The sequence below is a fragment of the Schistocerca nitens genome, chromosome 8 (assembly GCF_023898315.1).
Source record: "Schistocerca nitens isolate TAMUIC-IGC-003100 chromosome 8, iqSchNite1.1, whole genome shotgun sequence".
In the NCBI taxonomy this organism is placed as follows: domain Eukaryota; kingdom Metazoa; phylum Arthropoda; class Insecta; order Orthoptera; family Acrididae; genus Schistocerca; species Schistocerca nitens.
In genome coordinates, this window is record NC_064621.1 from 554,165,963 (window position 1) to 554,190,980 (window position 25,018).

General features: G+C 41.8%; 1 protein-coding gene across 6 annotated transcripts in view; it reads right to left on the minus strand.

The window, feature by feature from the left end:
* Positions 1-25,018, minus strand: part of LOC126198920 (zinc transporter 1) — a 700,140-nt gene that overhangs the window by 13,125 nt on the left and 661,997 nt on the right. For all 6 annotated transcript variants that reach the window (XM_049935550.1, XM_049935549.1, XM_049935551.1 and 3 more), the window contains 2 exons: positions 4,455-4,541; positions 3,768-3,950 (listed from right to left, as the gene is read on the minus strand). In XM_049935550.1, coding sequence (XP_049791507.1) covers positions 3,768-3,950; positions 4,455-4,541 — 270 coding nt within the window. The remainder of the gene's footprint in view (positions 1-3,767; positions 3,951-4,454; positions 4,542-25,018) is intronic.

The window sequence follows — 25,018 nt, forward strand, 5'->3', positions numbered from 1 at the left end:
TGAGTGGAAGACGGCCTAACGGTGTGCGGGACCGTAGCCCAGCTTCATGGAGACGGTTGCGAATGGTCCTCGCCGATACCCCAGGAGCAACAGTGTCCCTAATTTGCTGGGAAGTGGCGGTGTGGTCCCCTACGGCACTGCGTAGGATCCTACGGTCTTGGCGTGCATCCGTGCGTCGCTGCGGTCCGGTCCCAGGTCGACGGGCATGTGCACCTTCCGCCGACCACTGGCGACAACATCGATGTACTGTGGAGACCTCACGTCCCACGTGTTGAGCAATTCGGCGGTATGTCCACCCGGCCTCCCGCATGCCCACTATACGCCCTCACTCAAAGTCCGTCAACTGCACATACGGTTCACGTCCACGCTGTCGCGGCATGCTACCAGTGTTAAAGACTGCGATGGAGCTCCGTATGCCACGGCAAACTGGCTGACACTGACGGCGGCGGTGCACAAATGCTGCGCAGCTAGCGCCATTTGACGGCAACACCGCGGTTCCTGGTGTGTCCGCTGTGCCGTGCGTGTGATCATTGCTTGTACAGCCCTCTTGCAGTGTCCGGAGCAAGTATGGTGGGTCTGACACACCGGTGTCAATGTGTTCTTTTTTCCATTTCCAGGAGTGTAGATGAAAAGACATATGTATGCAGATGATACAACTTCTCTATCTGTAAACCATGTACTCAATAACCTTGTAAGTGATATGAAATTGGCAAAAGAAAATGCAACATCATGGTTTAATGCAAATTGTTTACTATTAAATGAGGAAAAGACCCAGAATATGTGGTTCAGTCTATCAAAGACTACAAAAATAGAAAAACAAAAGGCAAAGTTTTTAGGTATCATACTTGACAACAGTCTAACATGGAACTCTCATGTTGATCACATAGTGGTTAGGCTGTCAAGAGTTATATATTTGTTGAAGAGACTTATATGTGTTGTGTGACACTTGAGTACATAAGGACAGCGTACTTTGCCTTTTTTCGATCTATTTTAAGTTATGGGTCAATACTCTGGGGAAACAGCAGAAAAATAAATGAAATTATGGTGATCCAGAAGAAAGCAATCAGAGTAATGGCTAAGGTAGATATCAGAACACATTGTAAATCGTTGTTCATTAAATATAGAATTTGACAGTTATTAATTTATATATTCTTGACAGTGTTAACTACGTACTTGCTGAACTACCTAATTTAAGTGTAACAAATCAAAGGCATGACTACTATACAAGAACCTGTACTTCTCTGCTGTTGCCACAAAATAGATTAGCTAAAACTAACAAGAGTCATAAGTATATGGCAATTAAAATATATAAGAAATAGTCTAAAAATGCGTCAATCAAGCCTGACAAATTATTTAAAGAAAATGTACATAACTTCTTGTTAACTAATCCATTCTATTCATTAGAAGAATTTTTAGAAATGCCCAATATCAACTTAAATATGTAAAAATTTATTTTCTAAAATTAATAGGTTAAGTGAACTGACGAAGTCTATTGCATGTAATAATGCTGAATGACCAATAAAGAATCTGAATCTGTATAGGCACCTTTTATTAACCTGACATGTTCCACATCATTGCTAAGTGTCGTATTCATGATCTATGGAACAAGTACTAATCTAATATAATCTAATTTAATCTGTGAATTAGCTGTAAACTTGTTACCATATTTTTGTGGGTGTCTCTGACATGGCCGTGTTTGAGTTCTTTATCAAGGTACTTGTGCAACCATCATAACAAATTAGTTTTTGAAGAAAGTATGAATTAATGATGTAGAATGCAGATCGTTTAGGCTGATCAAGATGGAGTGGAACTAGCACTGAACCTTGTGGATATACCATTATTAATGTTTCTCCCACTTCAACTCTAGTCATGTCCTGTTGTGTAATCTGTTAATATGACATCATCCATGTAAGATGAATGGCATTAATGCCTTAATATTTTAGTAGCCCTACTAGAGTTACGTTGTTGTTGTTGTTGTTGTTGTTGTTGTTGTTGTTGTGGTGGTGGTGGTGGTGGTGATCTTCAGTCCAGAGACTGGTTTGATGCAGCCTTCCATGCTACTCTATCCTGTGCAAGCCTAGTCATCTCCGAATAACTACTGAAACCTACATTCTTCTGAATCTGCTTAGCATATTCATCTCTTGGTCTCCCTCTATGATTTTTAACCTTCACAATTCCCTCCAGTACTAAATTGGTGATCCCTTGATGCCTCAGAATGTGTCCTGGCAACCGACCCGTTCTTCTAGTCAAGTTGTGTTCAACAAATTCCTCTTCCCCTCAATTCTGTTCAGTACCTCACTAGAGTTTTATGATCCTCATAATCAATGACCTTACAAGGCCACAGAAATTGCCGGCAGGGTGATTTTCTTTTTTAATTGTATCCACACAGAGTTTATGAGATTGCGGGTTGCAGTCTATGTAGAGAAGCCATTTACAAAGCTAAAACTTGGTAATGTAGGTAGTAGGATGACATTTCTACAATTAGAAGCCACTCCTTTATCTCTACTTATGTAAATGACTGTTACTACCACGTACTTAAGTCTTTCAGGAATTTTATCTTTACTCATCATGTTCATTCAGCTGAGAAGCTACTCTTTAACAATAAGGCAAGCTGGAAGAAGCATGTGAATTACATTAAAAGTGCCACCATGAAAAGTTTATTTTTTTGTATGGCCACCTAGTATGGTACTTTACTCAGTATGATGCATATATAAATAATGGTTTCAAATTAATAGACTTAGGACAGTATTTTCACAACAGTTCAGTTTTGCAAAGTAGTATATGATCCAGCTTGAGGAGTATTCAGAAGAAATGCTGCTGGACTTGAAGTGAGATCAGTCATCACTGACTGTAAAAATGGGTGGTGAACTCTGTGTACGTGTAGATAATGTGTGTGAAAAATTGGAAGTAGCCTCATGATAAGGAAAATCTGACATCTTCTCCTTGGTTTTATCCATCTGATCATTCACAAGTAACAAGAAATTAGATTTCAGATCTCTTATGCCTGTCACAAAGTTTCCTGAAATCAGGGAGCATTGACTGATGTAACATCCACTCATCATCAACAGATGACTTTTTGTGTCTTCATTTTTCTTTTTCTTCCATTTCATTTCAGTAAGTTTTCCATTTTGAACTTTGGCCTGTATCATCAGCATACAAAAAAGATAAACCCAGGGTAACTTTGTACTCTGCTTAGCAGGCTACAGCAGGTAGCAACAGCCTTGCATGTGGCACATAGCAGCCAACCTCATCACAGATAATCTCCAACGTATCTTATTTATTTACTCAAGAATGGAATGAGGTATCACTCTCCCTCCACCCTTAAAAGCAATTCTGATATATTAGCTATATTTTGAATGTAGTACTTTGTGACCTGAAGCCTACCAGTAGTGAACTGGCCAGTGACTTCACCTTCAGCGCAAACTTCTTAGAAAATACCAAGTGATTTACTTAATTGCAAACTACCATAATAACTAGGCACAATAATGAAGAGAATTCTGAAGATTAGATGGGTTGATCAGATAATCAATGAAGAAGTGCCGAGTCAAGGGTTTGGGATGAGGGGGGAGGGACTAAAATTATAGAGAGAGACCAGGATTTGACTTCAGTAAGCAGGTTCAGGAGGATGTAACCAATCTTCAGATTGGAAACCACATCATAATAAACCATAATCAATTGGAAAGAATTTTGAGCAGACACAAAGGAAACACTGGAACTACCAAAAAAATATACTATATTCTTCCAAAGCAGTTGGAAGTAAACTGCACCTTAATGCACTCCTTGTCTGGGGCACCCTTCTGGGGCAGCTGTTTGCAGGCGGGGTCCACAGAGATGCCAGGCACCAACTTGAGGCAGCAGTGTCTCTCGATGCAGCCCTGGCCACGACACTGTACCAGACAGCTTTTCTCCTCAATGCTTGGCAGTGCAATAATGTTTGTGTCATTGTCAGTCTGTCAGACAGAAAGAAGATCACTGTTACTACTATAAAACTGCAAAATTTTCTTAAAATTCTTCTCTTAAAACTTCCATGTGGCTGTGGTCAATGTGTAAATCTATTCACAGACATTTATTCCCACCCATTGGAGATGTCTTCAGAGGTGAAGGACTGGAAACTGAGTAGAAATCTCTCAGCTCTTCAACCATTGGAATTCCTTGCCATGCAAAATCAGCATTTATGTTTTATTCAACTTTAAGTACACTTTCTTTCTTTCAAAATCATTAAATGTTTATACACTTCTTTTTACCTCTCTATGAAAGCTCACAAAACAATGCAATGTGTTCACTAAAATATTAGCTTCCAAAACTTTTGTTTCGTGTGTTCACATTGTAAAGAGTGTTTTGCTATGTAAGCCTTATCTGGTTGTCTTGCAGCGTGAAAGTTATAAGTAATTACTGGCCATGAAATCCATCATTCTGTTATCTATTTGAAATTTTAACATAGAGTGCCAACATACCTCAAAAAATTCTGGTTGGATCGTCACTTGAGTTATCCCTTGTTCTTCAAAGAAGTCAATTATTTTTTGAGATTTCTTCGCATAATCCTGCAAATAAATATCAAGTGAATACAGAGCAAATAGTTTTTCTATAAATAGTTTTTTTTGTTAATCTGAAAGAAATATTAAATTTCATTGGCAACTAGTCGATCCCCGTCTCTTGGGCATTATGAAGTAACAACACAAGAAAGTTGTACTATATGTTCCCATTTCTCGGCATGTCATGATACACACAGTGGTGTGGAAAGACCAACATGTAACTGCATCCCATATTCAATCATGTGCTGAATTCCATAGATCTCAAGGAGAACTTTCAGGGATGTACTATGAGTGAAGGTGTACATAAACCAAACACAAGTGAGTCACAGAGACTTAATGTGTGTACTGTAGGCCCTATTAATAATATAACCTATCACTACACTGCTTAATGTTGTCACTGGTTATTCCAGCAAAATTTAATCCATCTAATTAGTAATGAAGTTTATACTAGGGGGAAAAAAAATAAATATGCTGCATCTTCACTTACACTAGATAGTTACAACATTTCAATTCTTGAAGCTAGGTATTCAAATAATTTCACACACACACACACACACACACACACACACACACACACACACACACACAGAGAGAGAGAGAGAGAGAGAGAGAGAGAGAGAGAGAGAGAGAGAGAGAGAGAGTGCAGTCTCAGGCAACTGAAACCACACTGCGAGCAGCAGCACCAGTGTGTGATGGGAATGGTGACCAGGTGGGGATAAGGAGGAGGTTGGGGCAGGGAGGGGGAGGGGGAGGGGGAGGTATAGTATGGTAGGGGCAGCGGACAGTGGCAGTGAGGTGCTGCAGGTTAGATGGAGGGCAGGGGAGAGATGGAGAGGGGGTGCGTAGTGGAAAAGGAGAGTAATAAAAAGACTGTGATGGTGGAACAATGGCTATGTAGTGCTGGAATGGGAATAGGGAAGGGGCTGGATGGGTGAGGACAGTGACTGACAAAGGTTGAGGCCAGGAGGGTTACAGGTACATAGGATGTATTGCAGGGAAAGTTCCCACCTGCACAATTCAGAAAAGCTGGTGTTGGTGGGCAGGATCCATGTGCACAGGCTGTGAAGCAGTCACTGAAATGAAGGATGTCATGTTTGGCAGTGTGCTTAAAATAGATCAAAATATGTACTGGAATACAAACACATATAGAGTGCAAGTCAATTCAGTCTATTAGCTGACAGCCAGTGATTGAAAGAAGATTGTGGCTGCACTCTGAAGACTGTCCTTGCGTTTTATGGAGCTTTATTGGGATGAAAGGTCAAAACAATATCACTCATTGTAATGCAGTTCTGTAACCTGATGTAAAGAATGCTTAAGTGGGTGAATTAGTAAATATTTTGCTGAAAATTTATTCTTTGTGAAAAATCTTCTGTCTTCTACATCGAGCTACTGATCTGAAGTGGCAAGAAAACAATGAGTGTAAAAATAATTTACAAAATATTTCTAGTGGATTATGCAGAGGAAAATTATTTTAATATTAAAAAAGGAAAAGGCACCCTAATGTTCTGCAATCAAACTTTAGATAATGGTATCTGTGTCTCAGAATGACTACATCACAAGGGAAAGAATAATAACGCAACATGCAAAGAGAACACAGTAATGTGAAAGATAACATTCTATACAGCTAAAATGCCAGCACCATGGCTAAGGGTTTACTTCTTTACTGAATCAAGTATCTGTAGCTCCATTGCCTCCTGTCATACAAAAATGATGGCAGAGTTCCACCACTGCTAATGCAGAAAATGTTCTCTCACGTCTATACAGAAACACCTAAAAATTCATTATGTTGAATCTGTCACTTGGGCAGAAGAAATTATTACACATTGTTGCATTGCCGCACGAGTTAAATTGGTGTCTTCAGAATTCGAAGCTCTTCATGAGATGGGAATGTAATGAGGTATTTTCAAATTGGAGGGATATCATTGGTAGTGCAGCTGAAAATTTACTGCAGTGTGCAGTTATGTGAGGTCAGATTGGTTCTTGACAATGGGATGGAAAATCCAGGAAGAGAGTGCTAATTAATGTGGGGAATGGGAAAGGAATCAGTTAGTCTTGACATACTTTTGCTTGTGAAACCAGGTATAGGTACAGTGAGCCAGAATGAATGTACTACAACCATTCTGGCATTCAATCCACTATACAGGGTGTTACAAACAGGTACGGCCAAACTTTCAGGAAACATTCCCCACACACAAATCAAGAAAAGATGTTATGTGGACATGTGTCCGGAAACGCTTAATTTCCATGTTAGAGCTCATTTTAGTTTCGTCTGTATGTACTGTACTTCCTTGATTCACCGTCAGTTGACCCAATTGAAGGAAGGTAATGTTGACTTCGGTGCTTGTGTTGACATGTGACTCATTGCTCTACAGTACTAGCATCAAGCACATCAGTACGTAGCATCAACAGGTTAGTGTTCATCACGGACGGCGAGGTACGTTTGTATCGATACAGATTTCCAGAACGAAGTTGTCCCAACAGGAAGACGTTCAAAGCAATTGATCGGTGTCTTAGGGAGCACGGAACATTCCAGGCTATGACTCGCCACTGGGGAAGACCTAGAACGATGAGGGCACCTGAAATGGACGAGGCAATTCTTCGTGCAGTTGACGATAACCCTAATGTCAGTGTCAGAGAAGTTGCTGCGGTACAAGGTAACGTTGACCATGTCACCGTATGGAGAGTGCTACAGGAGAACCAGTTGTTTCCGCACCATGTACAGCGTGTGCAGTCACTATCAGCAGCTGATTGGCCTCCACAGGTACACTTCTGCGAATGGTTCATCCAACAATGTGTCAACCCTCATTTCAGTGCAAATGTTCTCTTTACGGATGAGGCTTCATTCCAACATGATCAAATTGTAAATTTTCACAATCAACATGTGTGGGCCGATGAGAATCCGCATGCAATTGCACAATCATGTCATCAACACAGATTTTCTGTGAATGTTTGGGCAGGCATTGTTGGTGATGTCTTGATTGGGCCCCATGTTCTTCCAGCACATTATCATGATTTCATACGGGATACTCTACCTGTGCTGCTAGAACATGTGCCTTTACAAGTACGACACATGTGGTTCATGCACGATGCAGCTCCTGCACATTTCAGTCGAAGTGTTTGTACGCTTCTCAACAACAGATTCGGTGACCGATGGATTGGTAGAGGTGGACCAATTCCATGGCCTCCATGCTCTCCTGACCTCAACCCTCTTGATTTTCATTTATGGGGGCATTTGAAAGCTCTTGTCTATGCAATCCCGGTACCAAATGTAGAGACTCTTCATGCTCGTATTGTGAACGGCTGTGATACAGTACGCCATTCTCCAGGGCTGCATCAGCGCATCAGGGATTCCATGCGATGGAGGGTGGATGCATGTATCCTATCTAATGGAGGACATTTTGAACATTTCCTGTAACAAAGTGTTTGAAGTAACGCTGGTACGTTCTGTTGCTGTGTGTCTCCGTTCCATGATTAATGTGATTTGAAGAGAAGTAATAAAATGAGCTCTAACATGGAAAGTAAGCGTTTCCGGACACATGTCCGCATAACATATTTTCTTTCTTTGTGTGTGAGGAATGTTTCCTGAAAGTTTGGCCGTACCTTTTTGTAACACCCTGTAGATCCACTGCCCACTGTACTGATGTAGACATACTTCTGTGATCTGCCAAACATGTTCTCGAGATGTGTGGGGTGTCCAATTTGCGTCTGTTTAAGAATATGTATGGGGGATGTCTCTGAAGAGTTCTGTATCAGCACCACAGAATGTAATGTTCATGCACCTCATCCTTCGAGAAGTTATTTTTCATCACATGAAGCCCCACTTGCTATTGCCAGAATCCACGTGCTCATGGTGCAAGACAAAATTATGCACTGTTAGCTCCAAAGATTAGCTAAGAGAGACACTTACTGTTGGACATGGGAGAATTATCATCACTGTTGTGCTATTAAAACCTTGTTTGTCCTGCATCACTATTTCTGTAGCTGTCTAATCATTTTCAGCAAAATTTCGAGATTGAACCAGTGGAATGGAAAACATGACAGTACACACACTGCTTCCATCTCCTCCTCAGTACCATCTACCAATCATGTCCATAAAGACAAAACAGGACAACAGTTCAGTATCAATAAGCAAACAGCCATGCAAAACACAAGTAAAGCAAATGTAAGATATAGGAAGTACCTCTGGGTTTTCAGAGGATAGCTGCACGGAATCTACAAGGTATACAGAATAATGACACACATCAGTGGACAGAGCAGCTCTGCAAGTTCTGATTCATAATACCCACTGTGGCATAGTTTCAGAGTGCACCACTATTGGGCAGGTGTGTCAGACCATGGTGTGTAATGAAGCAATGTGTGCATTTTGTGTCTCTGAATTTGCTAAATATTTGTCAGATGTGACATTTCAGCAACAATTTCATACTAAATATCAGGTAAAAACTCCAACAGATGAAACAATCCATAGGTGGTACAACACATTCAGTGACACTGGTTGCTAATGTGGTGCCTGGAGCATCAGCAAAGAAAGTGGGGCATGTACGGGAATCATTCATCAGCAACCTGAATAAATCAATGACAAGTGTGAGCATAGAACTGTAAATACTGCAGTCAACTGTCTGGTGCATTCTGTGCAAACATCTGTGTGTAAAACTGTACTAGCTGCAGTTGTTACATGTGCTAAATACTTGGGGCAACGACCTTTGTTCTGACTTTTGTGACGACTTGCAGTGGCTACTGGGAAAGACAGTTTTCCACAGAAGTTAGTTTTCAGAGATGAAGCCACATTTTATATGTCTGAAAAGGTGAATCATCTTAACATGTGTGTTTGGTTGGGACCCAGAATAGCTACACAAGATTGTGGAACACATTTGTGATTCCGGTAAAGTTAACACATTCAGCACCATGTCCTCTTCAAAAGTTCACAGACTGTTTTTCTTTGTGGAGAAAATTGTGAGTAGTTTCTTGTACCCGGAAATGCTTCAGTTACAGCATGACAGTGGAGACTTCATTTTGCAATGGAACAGTGAATGATCACACTTACTTTAAGATGTTCATGTTTATCTCAATACCAAACTGCCTTACTGGTGGGATGGACATATTTTGCATTATGACTCTTACCTTTCTCTGCCCCCTATGGTCAAAGTACTTAACTACATGTGATTTCTTCTTATGGGGTCATGTCAAAGATCATATGTTCCTGCCTCCACTGCCACTGAATTTGGAACAGTTGCAAGAAAGGCCAATTAACGCAATCACTGATGTCGATCATGATGTGTAGGAACGCGTACGGCAAGAGTTTGATCATCGTACTGATGTTCGCCAGGGCACAAACAGTGCCTGTGTTGAGCATCTCTAATCCGGGGAGGGGGAACCTATCAAATGTCTGGTTTTGACCATCATTATGTCACCTGATACAAACTCCCTTATATCAGGAGTGGACAGCAAGAACTTGCACTACTCTTCTCTGCTGGGAATAATGAGGCTCAGCTAACTCCAGCTGTAGTGAGATTGTGGCGTTTGCTTGCTTTATTTCTTCGTTGATAGTCCTTGGTGTCGATGTACTACGTTGTTATACTGGCTCAAAAATAGGGGGGGGGGGTGGAAGTTCAACACTGACTACTGTAAACGATGTAGCTGACAGTTGCACAGTTGTTTCACAGTTCTTTACTTTTGCTGTTCACAACCCCCCATATAACAAAGTTAATATGGCCGGTTCACTATTGGTTAACCTTTGATAAGCCTCATTAATTGTTTGCAGGCAAATATCAGCATACCGCTACAATAGTTTACCATTGAACATCTATGAGCAGTAAATACCTAACCACACAGTTCTTGCAGAATAATACAGTATGTGTGGCACTACTGAACAAACACTGTCATTATTTTAACACATGACCTATTTGTGTTACACTTATTTCATGGTTAAGTTGAAGCATTGTTTCTGACCTAACCAATATAGGATTCTAGTCTGAAAATCGTCCATGGACTGACTGCCTGTGGACCAAAAATCGGGCCTTTATATATCCTCACAATACTGTTTAAGTTACAGAAATTACAATGAAACATAACTCATTTAACTAACTGAATACATGGAAAAATTCTTTCTTTTTAACAGTTTGTTCTGTCACAAAGATTAGGCAGAATTATTTGTTTAAATAATGAAATTAACAAATATAGTTATACAAAAAATACTTTTGACAAACCTGGTAATTAATTTGGAATTAAATAAGGGCTAGCTTTGCTAATATGTTTTCAAATGGAGCCAAATAAATACTTTAAGAATTCTATTAATTTTTTCTTTCAAATATTTATAATTAGTATAAAATTTATATTTGTTTGTAAGTAAACAATAGAATCTGTGTCATGAAACAATAATTTATTTCACCATATAACAAAAGATATTAACTGGGAATAGTCAAAATAAATTAAGAAATTCATTACATACACAAAACTAAGCACAAATTATATCTGGTGTTATATTTCTTAAGACTGAGGGCCCATCCTTTCCCTTTTATGAAAATGCAGATTATACTAATATATGTTAATGGTAATTAGCCAAAAATGAAAAAATGAATTTAAGGAGGCAGATGGCAAAACAAGAGAGGAAATATGAAGATTCCAGCTTGCTTTGTCACAAGGTGGCATAGAAGTAGCCTAGTATCACACTGGACTGCCCCTCCCTCACTTGTTTTGGCAAAGCCCTGTATAGTATTATGTATAGATTATTATTGTCATCAAGTGTGCAGTGAATTTTGCTTTATTTAATGCCTTTGATCCGAGTCACTAGTTTGACTTTGACTTTCCTCACTTAAAACAGGCTTGTGCACATAAAGTCTTTTGTCAGTTGCAGTGTGGCAGCATTCTATGTGTGAGAGAGTGACCTGCTCTGTTCTTTAATCTTGGGCTGCACACTGAACTTTTGGTATCAGAATACTTAACAGTTTATTTGTAATTTTACATTTGTGTGATGTTCATTAAACTGTGTGACTGAATAAATGTTCTGAAATGACAGTTACAGAAACTGAGGTCCTTTACACTTCCACTGTGAAGAAAACAAACGTTTTAGCTGTGTGTTGCTGTTGCTCATTTTTGATAATTTGGCAGATAGTTTTCTCACTGTTTTGTGTTTGTAAATATCATATGGTTTTCATTCATGAGAGTACTTAATGAAAAAGTGGGAATGCTCATTCTGTTGGTTGTGGATTGGGATTGTGTAGCAAAGTGGTATTTCCAGTTGAGGTTATAGATGAATGAAAGGAGATCTTTGACTACAGTAGTGTGTTTGGATTTGGCTAAAGGTTAAGTCTTTGAAAAGAATGGATGTCAGAATTAGAGAGGGATCTGAATGGGAGACTAAGGACTGAATGGGGCTGTGATTGTGGAGTACTTGAGTTTGATTAGGATTATGGTTGGGTTTAAGGAAGATACATGCTGAGCTTGGGAGATTAAATAAGGTCAGGCTGGGCTCATTGGTGAAAAGGAGGGTATGGGGGAGTTGTGGAATGTTGGGGGCAGTATTGTGGATGGTAGTTGCAGGAGAAGGACACCACTTCTGAGGTATTTGATCAAGGCTGGGCAGCTTCTTTACATTGTGTGAGGTGCTACATTCACATTTGTGGCCAGTTTCAGAGTATTATATTGAGTTTTATGGCACACCCAAGGGTTCAAATATGGAGAATTGTAAAGAGGGGCAAGCAGCTGTTAGGAGTGAAATGAAATGATAGTATGGCATTCTTTGCTGGGAGGTCCCGTCCGGGTTTGGCTGCCATGTTGCAAGTCTTATTTCATGTGACACTACATTGGACAACTTGTGCATCTATGATGATGAGAGGATTATGAGGACAACAAGGAGTGACACTTGACAGAGACAATGTACCTATCAATAACAAGGCATAAGAGTTAAAAATCGATCAGTCTGGAATCAAGTGGGTTCCCCTCATCCTGGTGTCAGAGTGACCTACCGTTTCTTTTTAACTTTCCCCAATATAGCCTTCTCTCTTCCCTGTGGAAACAACTATTAGGGCTTAAACAAGGATAGGGTGTGTACTTTTATGTGTGTATTGGGTGTACTGACATTTTTGCTGAAAGTAAGTATTGGCCAGCAATTCTGTCTCATAATTTTTTCATTTTATTGCTTGTATTTTGTGACTATAATCAAACATGAGACATGTATAAAAATCTTTAACATAGTCAAATTTACAATTTTGCAATTTTGGTGAATTCTCTTTCTTAACCTTATTGAGGTTTGTATTAAGTTGCCTTATGGGCCAAATATACATTCATAGGTTGGAAAAACAAATCTCAAACTGAGTTCTGCATTTCATTATGTGGTGCCTACTCAATAAACATGTTTGTTTAATGTATGTGTATGGCAATACATTGATGCAGTCAGGTGATAGTTTTACTTCATTAAATATGCCTCTACTGATGGGGTCATCTGATAACATAAGCAAGCCAAACATATGTTACTAGAGCTTATGTAAGATAACATGGATCCTGTGCAAGATGCATTCTCATCTTTAACTGAACAAATCCATTACTTTGCTCTGAAGGGGTATCTGCTTCAATTACATGTCACCTGCTGAACTGTGCACATCATCTGTCAATCAGTCATCAACTGTACGTCAACTGCTGACCACATACTTTGTGCACTCTTGATCTCTCTCCTACACAGTATAGCACTGTTGTCTCCATGCATTGTAGGTGGAAAGTAGTTCAGTCAGGCATGGGAGATTTAGTGCAAGATCATAAAATTTATGTCAGAAGAGGTATATGAGCGAATAAAAATCTCTTTAAATGTGTGCTAGAGAAGGTAGCAGCAGCTGCTGGTGTTTCTCATTGCACAATAATGAAAGAGGGTGCAAATGTAGCTAAAGGTACTTCCTGAGACTTCTCAACTCAAGGAAAGATGTGGAATGTTAATGTTCATTTTGTTTTAGGGTGCAAACACAACTAATGTCATACACACCCATGTCAGAACCATAGAATATGAGAATGTAAAAAGAGAGTTAAAAGTGACTACACTTTAAGCCCAATCGATGGAGAGAGAGCTAAAAACAGGGCCTTCCTCTCTGTGAAAGATCCATAAAATATGCAACAGAGACAAAGGAGGTCCTGAACTAAAGATTAAATGTCTTTTGCCATATTGCTACAATGGATAAAAAGTAAAACACAGGCTGCAGTCCATCGTTTGCTAAAATGGCCGATACCTCAGACGACAAACATAAATGAGAATATAAGTGGTTAAAAAAAGGGCATTCAGTCAGCAAATGGTGAACCATAAAAGATTGATGACAGTGCACTTGAAGTGATGGGAGATCACCACTTGACAAATGGTGATGGCTAAAATGACATTGCTCAATATGTAACCTAGCTAATGTGATCTCCTCACGGCGAGAAGGCTGAGAGGAGGTCGCCAAACCACTGGGAGATGTTTAATTCCCCAGAGCTTGTTCCCATGAAGGGAAGACCAGTGGTGACGCCAAAGGGACACCACCTGCTGACAGATGGCAAACACGGAAATCATCAGAGGGAATGGAAGAATTAGCAGGCCGAGATACGAGGACTGCAGCCTGGGCAGCAGTGTCTGTGGCCTCATTTTCTGTCAGAGTGATGTGACCAGGTACACACGTAAACATCACAGTGGCTCTATCAAGAGTGAACCAGTAGTAGCTTTCCCCCATTGCACTAAGAGATGGGCTGTGTACAGTACACAGAGGGTCTGGAGGACACAGAGAGTCAGAGCAAAAGACACAGTTGAAATGTCTGTGTTGCCGGATGTACTGCATGGCCTTATACAGGGTGAACAGCTCTGTTGAGCAGTCTTCGAGAAGCCAATACCAAAAATCATCAGTGCCACAGTCAGAGAGCCATCTTTGTATGCAAAATGTACTATCGCAAAGTTCCGTGAGAAGGTTGAGAAACTTATGGTGATAGAGTGAATCTGGAGTCTTGTCATTAGGAATGAATGAAATTCCAGGCGAACGTGGGCTGCTGCATGAAGGCAAGATGTTGAAGTGTTGACAATCATTGGTAAAGTGGCAGGTAGTGTGAAGTTAAGCTGCCAGAACAGTGGCCAAAAGTGAACTCCAGGGGTAACAGAGCAGAGGGACACACCCCATACTGGTGATCAAAGGACTCATCGAAGAAGGACGCATAGGATGGGTGGCCAGGCATCGTAGACAATTGGCATGCATAGCCACTGAGGAGAACATCGTGTTGGTATGACAGTGGTAGTTTGGCAGCAGCTTCATACAGACCCTCAACTGGGCTAGTGTAAAAGGTGCCAGTGGCTAAACAGATGCCACAATGCTGGACTATATTGAGACAGCGGAAGATGGACGGACATGCCAATACACAAATGAAACACATATATTCTAGTTTTGAACAGACAAAGGATCGATACAAATGGAGGAGGGTGGTTCGATCTGCTCTCCAGGAAGCACTGCTGAGGTCACATAGGTCGCTGAGGGACCGGGTACAGCATGCAGTCAGGTAAGACATGTGAGAGGACCAAGGAAGTTTCCTATTGAGCAAGGGCCCCAGGAATCTCATAATTTCAGCAAGTGGAAGAGCAACAGGCCCAAGATATAAAAATAGTGGAAGACACATTTTGCGCCACCAGAAATTCATACTAATTTGTTTTGTCAGTGGAAAAGCGAAAACCATTGTTGATGCTCCATGAGTAAAGACAACTGAGACAATGCTGAAGACGCTGCCCAAGGAGACAAATCTATGGAGAACTCCAATATATCACAAAATCATCAACAAAAATGAAGCTAGAGATACCCGGTGGGAGACAGGCCATAATTGGGTTAATGGCAATAGCAAAGAGGATGATGCTCAGGACAGAACCCTGAGGCACACAATTTTCCTGGATAAAGGTGTGTGATAAAGCAGAACTCACACATACACACATCAAAAGAAGTTTTGCATCACCATGATTCCCAGAACTCCTGAATATAGACTTTGACTGTGGATATTGTATCACAGACACAGTCCCTTTGAATGTTCAGAGATGTCACTAAACCTGCCCAAAGATGTAAACAACCATGCATGAGTAGCACCTATTACATGGAGGGGGTCTGATAGCTGATCAGTTCATTCCACCAGCAAGGAGGTACACGGCTCATCTTGCCTGGAGTTCAACCATGCCTAGATGGTCAATACTATGTCTGCATTGTTACTTTGTGCCAGGAAGGGCTCTAAACAAGGGAAGTGTCCAGGTGTCTCGGAGTGAACCAAAGAGATGTTGTTTGGACATGGAGGAGATGCAGAGAGACAGGAACTGTCAATGACATGCCTCACTCAGGCCGCCAATGGCTACTACTGCAGGGGATGACTGCTACCTATGGATTATGGCTCAGAGGAACCCTGACAGCAACGCCACCATGTTGAATAATGCTTTTTGTACAGCCACAGGATGTCGTATTATGACTAAAACTGTGAGCAATTGGCTGCATGTTGCAGAACTTCACTCCCGACGTCCATGTGGAGGTCCATCCTTGCAACCATGACACCATGCAGTGCGGTACAGATGGCCCCAACAACATGCTGAATGGACCACTCAGGATTGGCATCATGTTCTCTTCACTGATGGGCGTCGCATATGCCTTCAACCAGACAATCATCAGAGATGTGTTTGGAGGCAACCTGGTCAGGCTGAATGCCTTAGACACACTGCCCAGTGAGTGCAGCAAATTGGAGGTTCCCTATTGTTTTTGGGTGGCATTACGTGGGGCCGATGTATGCTGCTGGTGGTCATGGAAGGCACCGTAATGGCTGTACAAAACGTGAATGCCATCCTCCAACCGATAGTGCGAGCATATCACAGCATATTGGCGTGACATTCATCTTCATGGATGACAATTCGCACCCCCATCATGCGCCATCTTGTGGATGACTTCCTTCCGGATAATGACATCGTTCGACTAGAGTGGCCAGCATGTTCTCCAGACATGAACCCTATTGAACATGCCTGGGATAGATTGAAAAGGGCTGTTTATGGAAAACGTGACCCACCAACCACTCTGAGCGATCTATGCCAAATCACCGTCGAGGAGTGGGACAATCTGGACCACCAATGCCCAATGCCTTGATGAAGTTGTGGATAGTATGCCACGATGAATACATGCATGGATCAATGCAAGAGGACATGCTACTCGGTATTAGATATACCAGTGTGTACAGCAATCTGGACCACTACCTCTGAAGGTCTTGCTGTACGGTGGTACAACATGCAATGTGTTATTTTCATGAGCAATAAAAAGAGCAGAAATGAGTTTAAGTTGATCTCTATTAAAAGAGCAGAAATGAGTTTAAGTTGATCTCTATTCCAATTTTCTGTAGAGGTTCCAGAACTCTCAGAAACAAGGTGATGCAAAACTTTTTTTGATGCGTGTACCTTGAACAATCAGGCTTTTAAAAATTCCTGAAGGAAATGGAGCAGGTGGCCTCAGAATAGAGTACAGAGAATACCAGTCCTCCAGCAGGTGTCTTATGGTTTTCCAAAACAAAAAACACTGCTACAGTCTGGTATTGCTGGAGAAAACCATTCACAACATGGTTTGACAAAGTGACAAGATGGTCAGCTGCAGATTGGTGTGCTCAAAATCCACATCATGCAGTGTTTAGTAAATTGTGTGACTCGAGTCACCATACCAGCCGGGCATGAATCGTATGTTCCATTAGCTTCCAAACACAGATGGTGAGAGAAATGGGGTAGTAGGTAGAAGAACAGTGTTTGTTCTTACTGGCCTTAGGTATGGGTATGATAGTGGCTTCAGGCCTGTGTCTGGGAAATGTGCCCTCTGCCCAGATGCAATTATACATACGAAGGAGAATGTGCTTGTCCACTAGAAAAAGGTGCTGCAACATCTGAATGTGAATATCGTCTAGCCCTGGGGTGGAGGATTGGAATGAAGTGAGAGGATGATCTAACTCCCTCATAGTAAAAGCAGCATTGTAGCATGCATTATTCTGAAGAAGGGTACCACCCAAGCCTCCTCCACTTGTCTCTGGAGAAAGGCACGGTGATAGTTGGTGGAGCTCGAAATCTCAGCAAAATAGTGGCCCAAGGTGTTGGAGATAGCAACCGGGTCCAGTATATCATTTTCTACGGCCAGGCCAGAAATTGGGGAATGGACCTCGATCCCAGAGAGCCTGTGGAGTGTGGCCCACATGACAGAAGAGGGAGTAGAAATGTCGAAAGAACTAATAAAGGAAATCCAGCCAACTTTTTTGCTATCTCCAAGAATGCTACAACACTGCACATATTATAAACAGTTGCAAATGTAGTTTGCCATTGTAGAACGAGAGTTAAAAATGTGGAGAGCATGTCTCCACTTGCAAATTGCATTGTGGCATGTCTCAGTCCACTGAGGGACCGGGACATGGTGCAGTAAAGGTGAAGTGCACAGAATGGAATGTTCTGCGGTGGTAAGGATAACATTTGTATTCTAATTGGTCATCACAACATGGGAAATGGTGTCCAGCAAAGGTTGCCTGGGAGGAGTAAAGCCTCCAGTCAGATTAGAAAGCTGACATTTGGGTTTACGTGTAGGTGGCGTAGGAGTCAGCAAATGGATAGCACATGGGAAATGGTTGCTTGAGTACATGTCAGAGAGAATGGACCACTCAAGATGATGGACAAGCTGGGCAGTGGAGAATGAGTGGTCCAAATGGGAATAGGTGTGTGTGGAGTCTGAAAGGAAAGTGAGTGCTCCAGTGTTAAGGCAGATGAGGTTCAGTTGACTGAGAAAGTCAGCCAAGAAGGCACCTCTCTGGCAGGTTCTGGAAGAGCCTTAAAGGGGATGGTGTTACCCAATAAGCTGGAGGTAGTCTGGCCTGGTAACACTGATTGATGAAAGGATATAGATGGTACAAAGAGAAAACGTGGACGGCAAATACAGACTGCAACAGCTTGTAGTCAGGTGTTCAGTGAGATGGTCTCACTATGTGCCATCCTCGGGGGGCGAAGGTCAAAATGGACAACAAAGCAATGTGAGAGGTCGAAGCAGTCATGAGTATGCAATTTTGTTTCCTGGAGGCAGAGAACATGTGAATGCTGTGATTCCAAGAGCAGCTGTAATTCCTCCTTGTTGAATCTATGGCTGTGAAAATTCCATTGGAGAAGAGTCATGGCCACAAAAGGGGAGGAGGAAAAAAAATTAAGGGGCGTCACCTTGGTGGCTGTTGAGTGCCAGCATTCAAAGACACACTGCTACAGGGTGCAGAAGCTGGAGGGTTCTGCTCTGTGAGATCTATAGAGGTGTCAGCTTTCTCCCTTGCTCAGTCTGTGAATACCAAGGCAGAAATATAGTTGGTGCCACCCACTAGCGATAGGAGGTTGGCTGTGTGAGGGTACCGAGCAGCGACACCATTGAAGAGGATCTCCAAGTTGGTGATGGAGAAGACTGTTTGCTTTGTTTGATTTCTTGGATCCTTAGTGGTTGGTGGGTGAAGATTCAGATGTTCGTTGGCTGCAGGGGTGTAAAAACTCTTCACATGGGTATCCTTTCCATCCAGTCTGACCTGCTGGTTGTGTAGCAGGTGATTTCAACTCATTGCACAACTGGAGGAGAAGATGCAAATGTTGCTGTGACACTGGGAAATTTTACAATCACAGTAATGAATTTGAAGTCACAAGTCTGCTTGGCCACATCCTTCATGGAGCGAGATGTAGCAAGAATGATACTGTAAGTGCCAGATGGTAGAACGCAGGGCTTCTGACTAGCCAACAACTTACAAGAGACAGGATAAGGCACTTTCTCCCTCACCCAGACCTACTGGATGGCCTGCTCATCAAGATACATGTGACATTCTTTGGAGGAGACTGCATGGTTGCCATTTCAGTTGATCAAGTGGGGAGAAGGAGGTGGGCAATCATCCCTGTGAGTATCCTTATCACAGGTAACACATTTTTCCAGGTGTCAACAGGATATTTGCGTGTGGCAGTAATGATAACACTGGTAGCGGCGCATTGGGATCAGACTGTGATGACTTCATAGCCTGCTTTGATCTTTGAGGGGAGCACTACTCTATCAAATGTGAGAGAAAGAGTGTGTGTGGGCAATAAGGATGCATCTATATTTTTCATCGCCTGATAGGCTGCAATGATGCCCTGACCAGACAGGTAAATTTGGATTTCTGCATTGATCAGACCACTGAGCAGCCTAGTGTAAATAATGCCATGTGAAGAATTCAGCATTCGATGAGCCTCGACACACACAATATAGCCATGGAGGAGCAAACCACAAGTCAATTGTTGTGCTTGAGAATCAGGATTTCATAGGGCCAGCAATTGGATCAACACCCTTCTGAATAATAGACAGATTAACTGTAGCAAAGGATTGACCATCTTGATTACATGAAACCACAAGGACCCGTGGTGCAGCTGGGAATATCTTTGAATTGTTAGCCTCATTCCATTTATGTTTAATAGACATAGTCTGAAGGTGATGAACGGCTCACTGTGTGAAAATCCCCACGATTGCCAGCATCTCCGATTGTGTGCTCTTTCCAACAGGAAGTTGCTATTTGACCATTAGATGTGCAAAATAAACATACCAACTTTTTGAATAAAGGGAGAAATTATCGTAAAGAGGACAGATTCATCATATACATGGATGGAAAATACACTCAGAGGGAGGCTCACCCACCTTAGGTGATTGTTCACATCTCAGGTCACACCTCCTGTTCAGGAGGGACCAGTTGGCAATTTGGGAAGGTAGCAGCTCAGGCAGTCACCCCTCCCTGGGACTGGCCAGCACCAGAGGCTACGTGCTAACACTACCCGTTGACCCAGGGCTACGAACTACACTTTACCCAGTTACCTGTTATGCATCACATGCATGGGCCAGCCTTCAGGAGTGCAAAGGGAGGAAGAAAAAAAATGGGAACCTCAAATGCCAAAGCGTAGGAAGTATAGGAGAAAGGGACCAAAGAAAGGAAAAAAGAATGAAAAAACACTGGAGGGACTGTTCTGATGACAGGCTACTGAAAATTCGGGATATAGTTCCAACAATATCCTAGACATGTTTTCCAAGGGAGGGAAAAAGAATAACAGGAGGATAGACATGCAGCACGGAAGGGAAAAGTGCTGCAAAGGTTGGGGCCCATAGTAGCCATGCGCAAACTCACCAAAGGGTGGTGAAACCCTGGGGACAAAGACGTTGGAAGAGGGAGAAGAAAACTTCAAATTTAGATAATTTTGAGGAACAGGCTGTCAAGAGGTCGGTACATAGTTACCCTATGACACTTAAACAGAGCCTGACATTAAAATCCCAAGTTCTGTTAGTCAGAGAAAACCATTTAAAGGAGCATGTTATCATTATGATCCTTACTACACAAGTTAGTTCAGATACTTCAGTTTTTATTTTTTTGTTTGTCTTGTTTATATGTTTGTATAATTCACATTGTATAACATTTACCAGGTGTAGGAAGTCATCAGATAACAGGAAGTTGCTATTTGACCATTAGATGTGCAAAATAAACATACCAACTTTTTGAATAAAGGGACAAATTATCGTAAAGAGGACAGATTCATCATATACATGGATGGAACATACACTCATAGTTCTAACACTAGTTGCTCCTGGGGACACCAGCTAGTTAAGGCACTGACTGTGCAGGGAGAGAGGCGCGTGTCTTTGCACGAAGCTGAGGCCTATGCTGGCTGTAGCACAGCTAATGGCAGTGTGTACTGTACTGGACAAGCCTCAACGGATGAACCAGATAAACAATGTCCCACAACACATTCCAAAAATCCATCCCCAGTTCCCCAGGTACCCAAACCAAGCTGTGATATTATCCATGCCAATGTATGGGTGGCATATGGGAAGATGTGTCATGAATGGAGCTTCAGGGATACTGGGTAACCTCCGTGACTAATTAGCCTTGCACTGCATGGGGACGGGAACAGTGGATTGGCTTCTGGAGATAGAGCCCAAGATACTTCTGTGGGAGGCGGCAAATCTGCTGGTCAACCTAATAAATCCCCAGTTCTCATGAGCAAATGAAGAACACAGACCAAAATAAAACAAGAACTGATGGACTTGAGACAACCAACACCCAGGCATCAGGCTGGAACTGATGGAAGCGGTTTCCATAACCAGTCCAGACCAAAAAGTGGAAATCATTACTGAGAAATAGGACTGAGTGAAGATCAAATTCTTTTTGTAGAGATCAGCAGAGAGTACTTATTGGAAAAATTGAGGAAGACAAAGAGTGGCTTCCTAAACACAAATGGAGTGAATTAAAAGGTCTCAGACTTAAGATCTCTAAAAAAAGACTGTGTCAGAGTGAAAGGGGCAAACAGACACTTTCTGCCTCAAAGAAAGGAAGAGGGGTTTAATATTCCCAATTCTCAGGATAATCAGATCCAGAAAAAGCCAAGGCAAGAAATAGAGAAAGAGACCCATAGTACTGCAGTCTCAGTTTTCAGGATGGTAGTAATCCGAAAGGGATATCCACTTGTCAACATCACCTCACATCAAGTGAAGCTCATTCAGATGGCTCTGTTTGAGAAGATTGGTGAGGATTTTGCTGTAATCTTTGTCAGGGGATGGGAACATTGGGTTGGCTTCAGGAGATAGTGCCCAAGATACTTCTGTGCTAGGAGGTGAAGTTGCTGGTCAAGACAGTGGCCGACCTCTTCGGGACTACAAAGAGTTCAATTTGGGTACCAAAATTTCTTAAGGATACTCCACCAAAGACATTGTCCGATAAAGTACAGGTGCACAACCAGAAGGTCTCTAAAGAGGACTGGAGATCAAGAAAATGAAAGGTTGTATCAGATGGCCAAAATCTTGAGGTGAAACTCAGTGAAGAATCCTTTGCACGTTACCGTCAGGACAACCAAAGACATCAGAAGTAACTATGGAAGCAAACTGGCACCTACAAGTGTTGCAGATACACTGAAACACAGTAACAGGCCAACTGCTGCCCTGAGTTGTCTGCTGGGAAGACAGGAGATCGTTATCCAGGAACACTGTTTATATTAAGGGGGTGATCCAGACTTCAGAGGAACTGGAGGTATGTTGATTTTTGCTAGATATTGAAAGCACTCCAGAACATTTGTTCCAGGCGCTTCATGACCATCAGGGTGAAGTAGCAAATGGAAGGTAGCATGAGGGAAATTTTACAGGCCTCAATTTACCTTCCTCACAAGGACAATGCTCCTCTCAGGGCCAGTTTAAGAACATTGTTCCACACAAATGGTGCATAATTTGGTACACCCCCTCCCCCCTTGTACATTCTCACCCATGTCATATTTTGCTACTAATTGTTATACACACTATAATCATGCACTTGGTAGCCACTTTCACTTTGACACCCTTGGTGACTGCTTCTAATTGTGAAACATCCTGTGCAGAAATCTTACAGTTCTCAGGTTGGCACCTGAAGTGGCAGGTTGTGTTGCTTGAGATAAAACAAGCCCAGGTTTCTCCTTACCAGGAAGTTAGGAGAATGGTAGACAGCTATTCACAGCTGAATGAACAAGTGCTGGTTGGTTCTAGTGCCAACACCCACAATCTACTGTGGTGAAGCAGTGACACCAACAGCAGACGTGAGTATCTTCTAGAATATTTACTGAAGAGTAGTATGGAGAGCCTTAACAGGGATGGGGAACCTACCATCAGGAACATAAGAAGGGAAGAAGTAATTGAAATAGCTTCTGTGTCAGTCTTAATGGGTTGTTACATCAAACAATGATGTTTGGCTTTGGAGCCATCCTTATCTGACCTCAGACATATCAAGTTTGAGGTTGGAATGGGTGCTTAACAGACCATGGCCTACAGGAATCCTAGGAAAACAGGCTGGGACTCATATAGGAAAGACCTAAACTCATGCCTATCTGAAATCATAACTTCAATAACGAATCTAGCAGGTCTGAGGAAATGGCAGATGAAGAAACATTTACCATACTTATAAAACACTCTTATCAAGAAGTGTATAAACCAGAATGGTACCTTGGTGGAACAGTAACCTGGAATTGGAAAGTAACCAAGAAAGAATGAAGGAAGATCGGATTTAATGTCATTAAAGACAGAGCACAAGCTCAGACTTGTGGAGGATGGCGAAGGAAATTAACCGTGCCTTTCCAAAGAAACTATGCTGGCATTTGCCTGTCGTGACTTATGGTAATCACCACAAAGTAAGCAGGTAAGAATGAAAGGACAATGGGCAAAATATTGGGAGGCCCTTGCCAAATACAATCTCGCATTTATGTAATTGGAACTATCGACCTGGAAGGTATTCTGTGAGGAATTGGAAGGTACAGCTACATGGGTCAGACTTCAAAAAACTCTCACTAAAATAACAACCAATACAGGAGGCACTCTAAGGAAGAAAGATGATGAGTATACAAAGACAGCACGTGATATGCTGGATGGGCTCCTCAAGGTTCACTTCCTTCATTGCACTCTGGCAGATAACACAGACCAAGATTCAGTCCCAGAAATGTACTCATTTTCAGGAAACCAAAGGGAGAACTCTGAATTGGCCATACAACATGTTAAACTAAAAAAAATCAAAGAAAAAAAATCAACCCAGTAGACAGTGAGAACATTTCAAACATTCAGGTCACCAGGTTCTGATGGAATCTTTCCGGCTCTATTGCAACAAGAAGGAGAGGGACTACTTAGATTCCTATGCAGACTGACTGGAGTCATACTAGCAGTAGGAGTCATTCCTAATGCTTGGAGGACAGTGAAAGTTGTTTTCATCCCAAAGCCAGGGAGGACTGATCACACCAAGGAACACTGACCTGCCAAGTGATTGGTGAATCTTGCAGAAAGCACTGTCTCTTATTTCTCTAAGTTAGTCAGAGGCTGTGTTGTAAAAATGAGCAGCTTAGGCAAAGAAGAGGTGAACTTACATATCATTTTGAAGGACTATTCTTGGGGGCACATATAGTGAAAGTTGTGATTGAATTGTTTGCTCAATGGGGCTGGGAAGTCTTGCACCACCCACAACACTCCCCGGACTTTAGTCCTTGTGACTGCACCTTAATTCCTAAATTGAATCAGTTATTTTGAAAAGGGCACGAGTCACATTTTTTGCCATATTGAGTTATGCTCAGATTCGGTATCTATAGAGATAGATACATCATTTTGTATGAAAACAGCATCAGTCCAATGCATAACATAGGCAGAGGAAGGCAATGGGTTTGTTGAATCTTTTGAAAAGGGCATTACCCCTGAACTAATGTCCCTTCCAAAACAACTATGCTGCTGCTATCTGGTGACCATTTTAGTAAATTTTTCAAGCAGCTGGTTGCGTGTTGTTTTATAGTTGATTTGCATGCAAACATGGACAGTGATACTAATGAGTCACCTCAAAAACACAAAAATGACCAACAAAATCCAGAAGAATATAAACAGAATAAGATTAAAAGGTGTAAGGTAAAGAGAAACGAACACATCAGCTATTTTGGGAAAGTCATTGCAGCCAGATCAGCAGGATCTGACTGCAGGTAAGTTTCT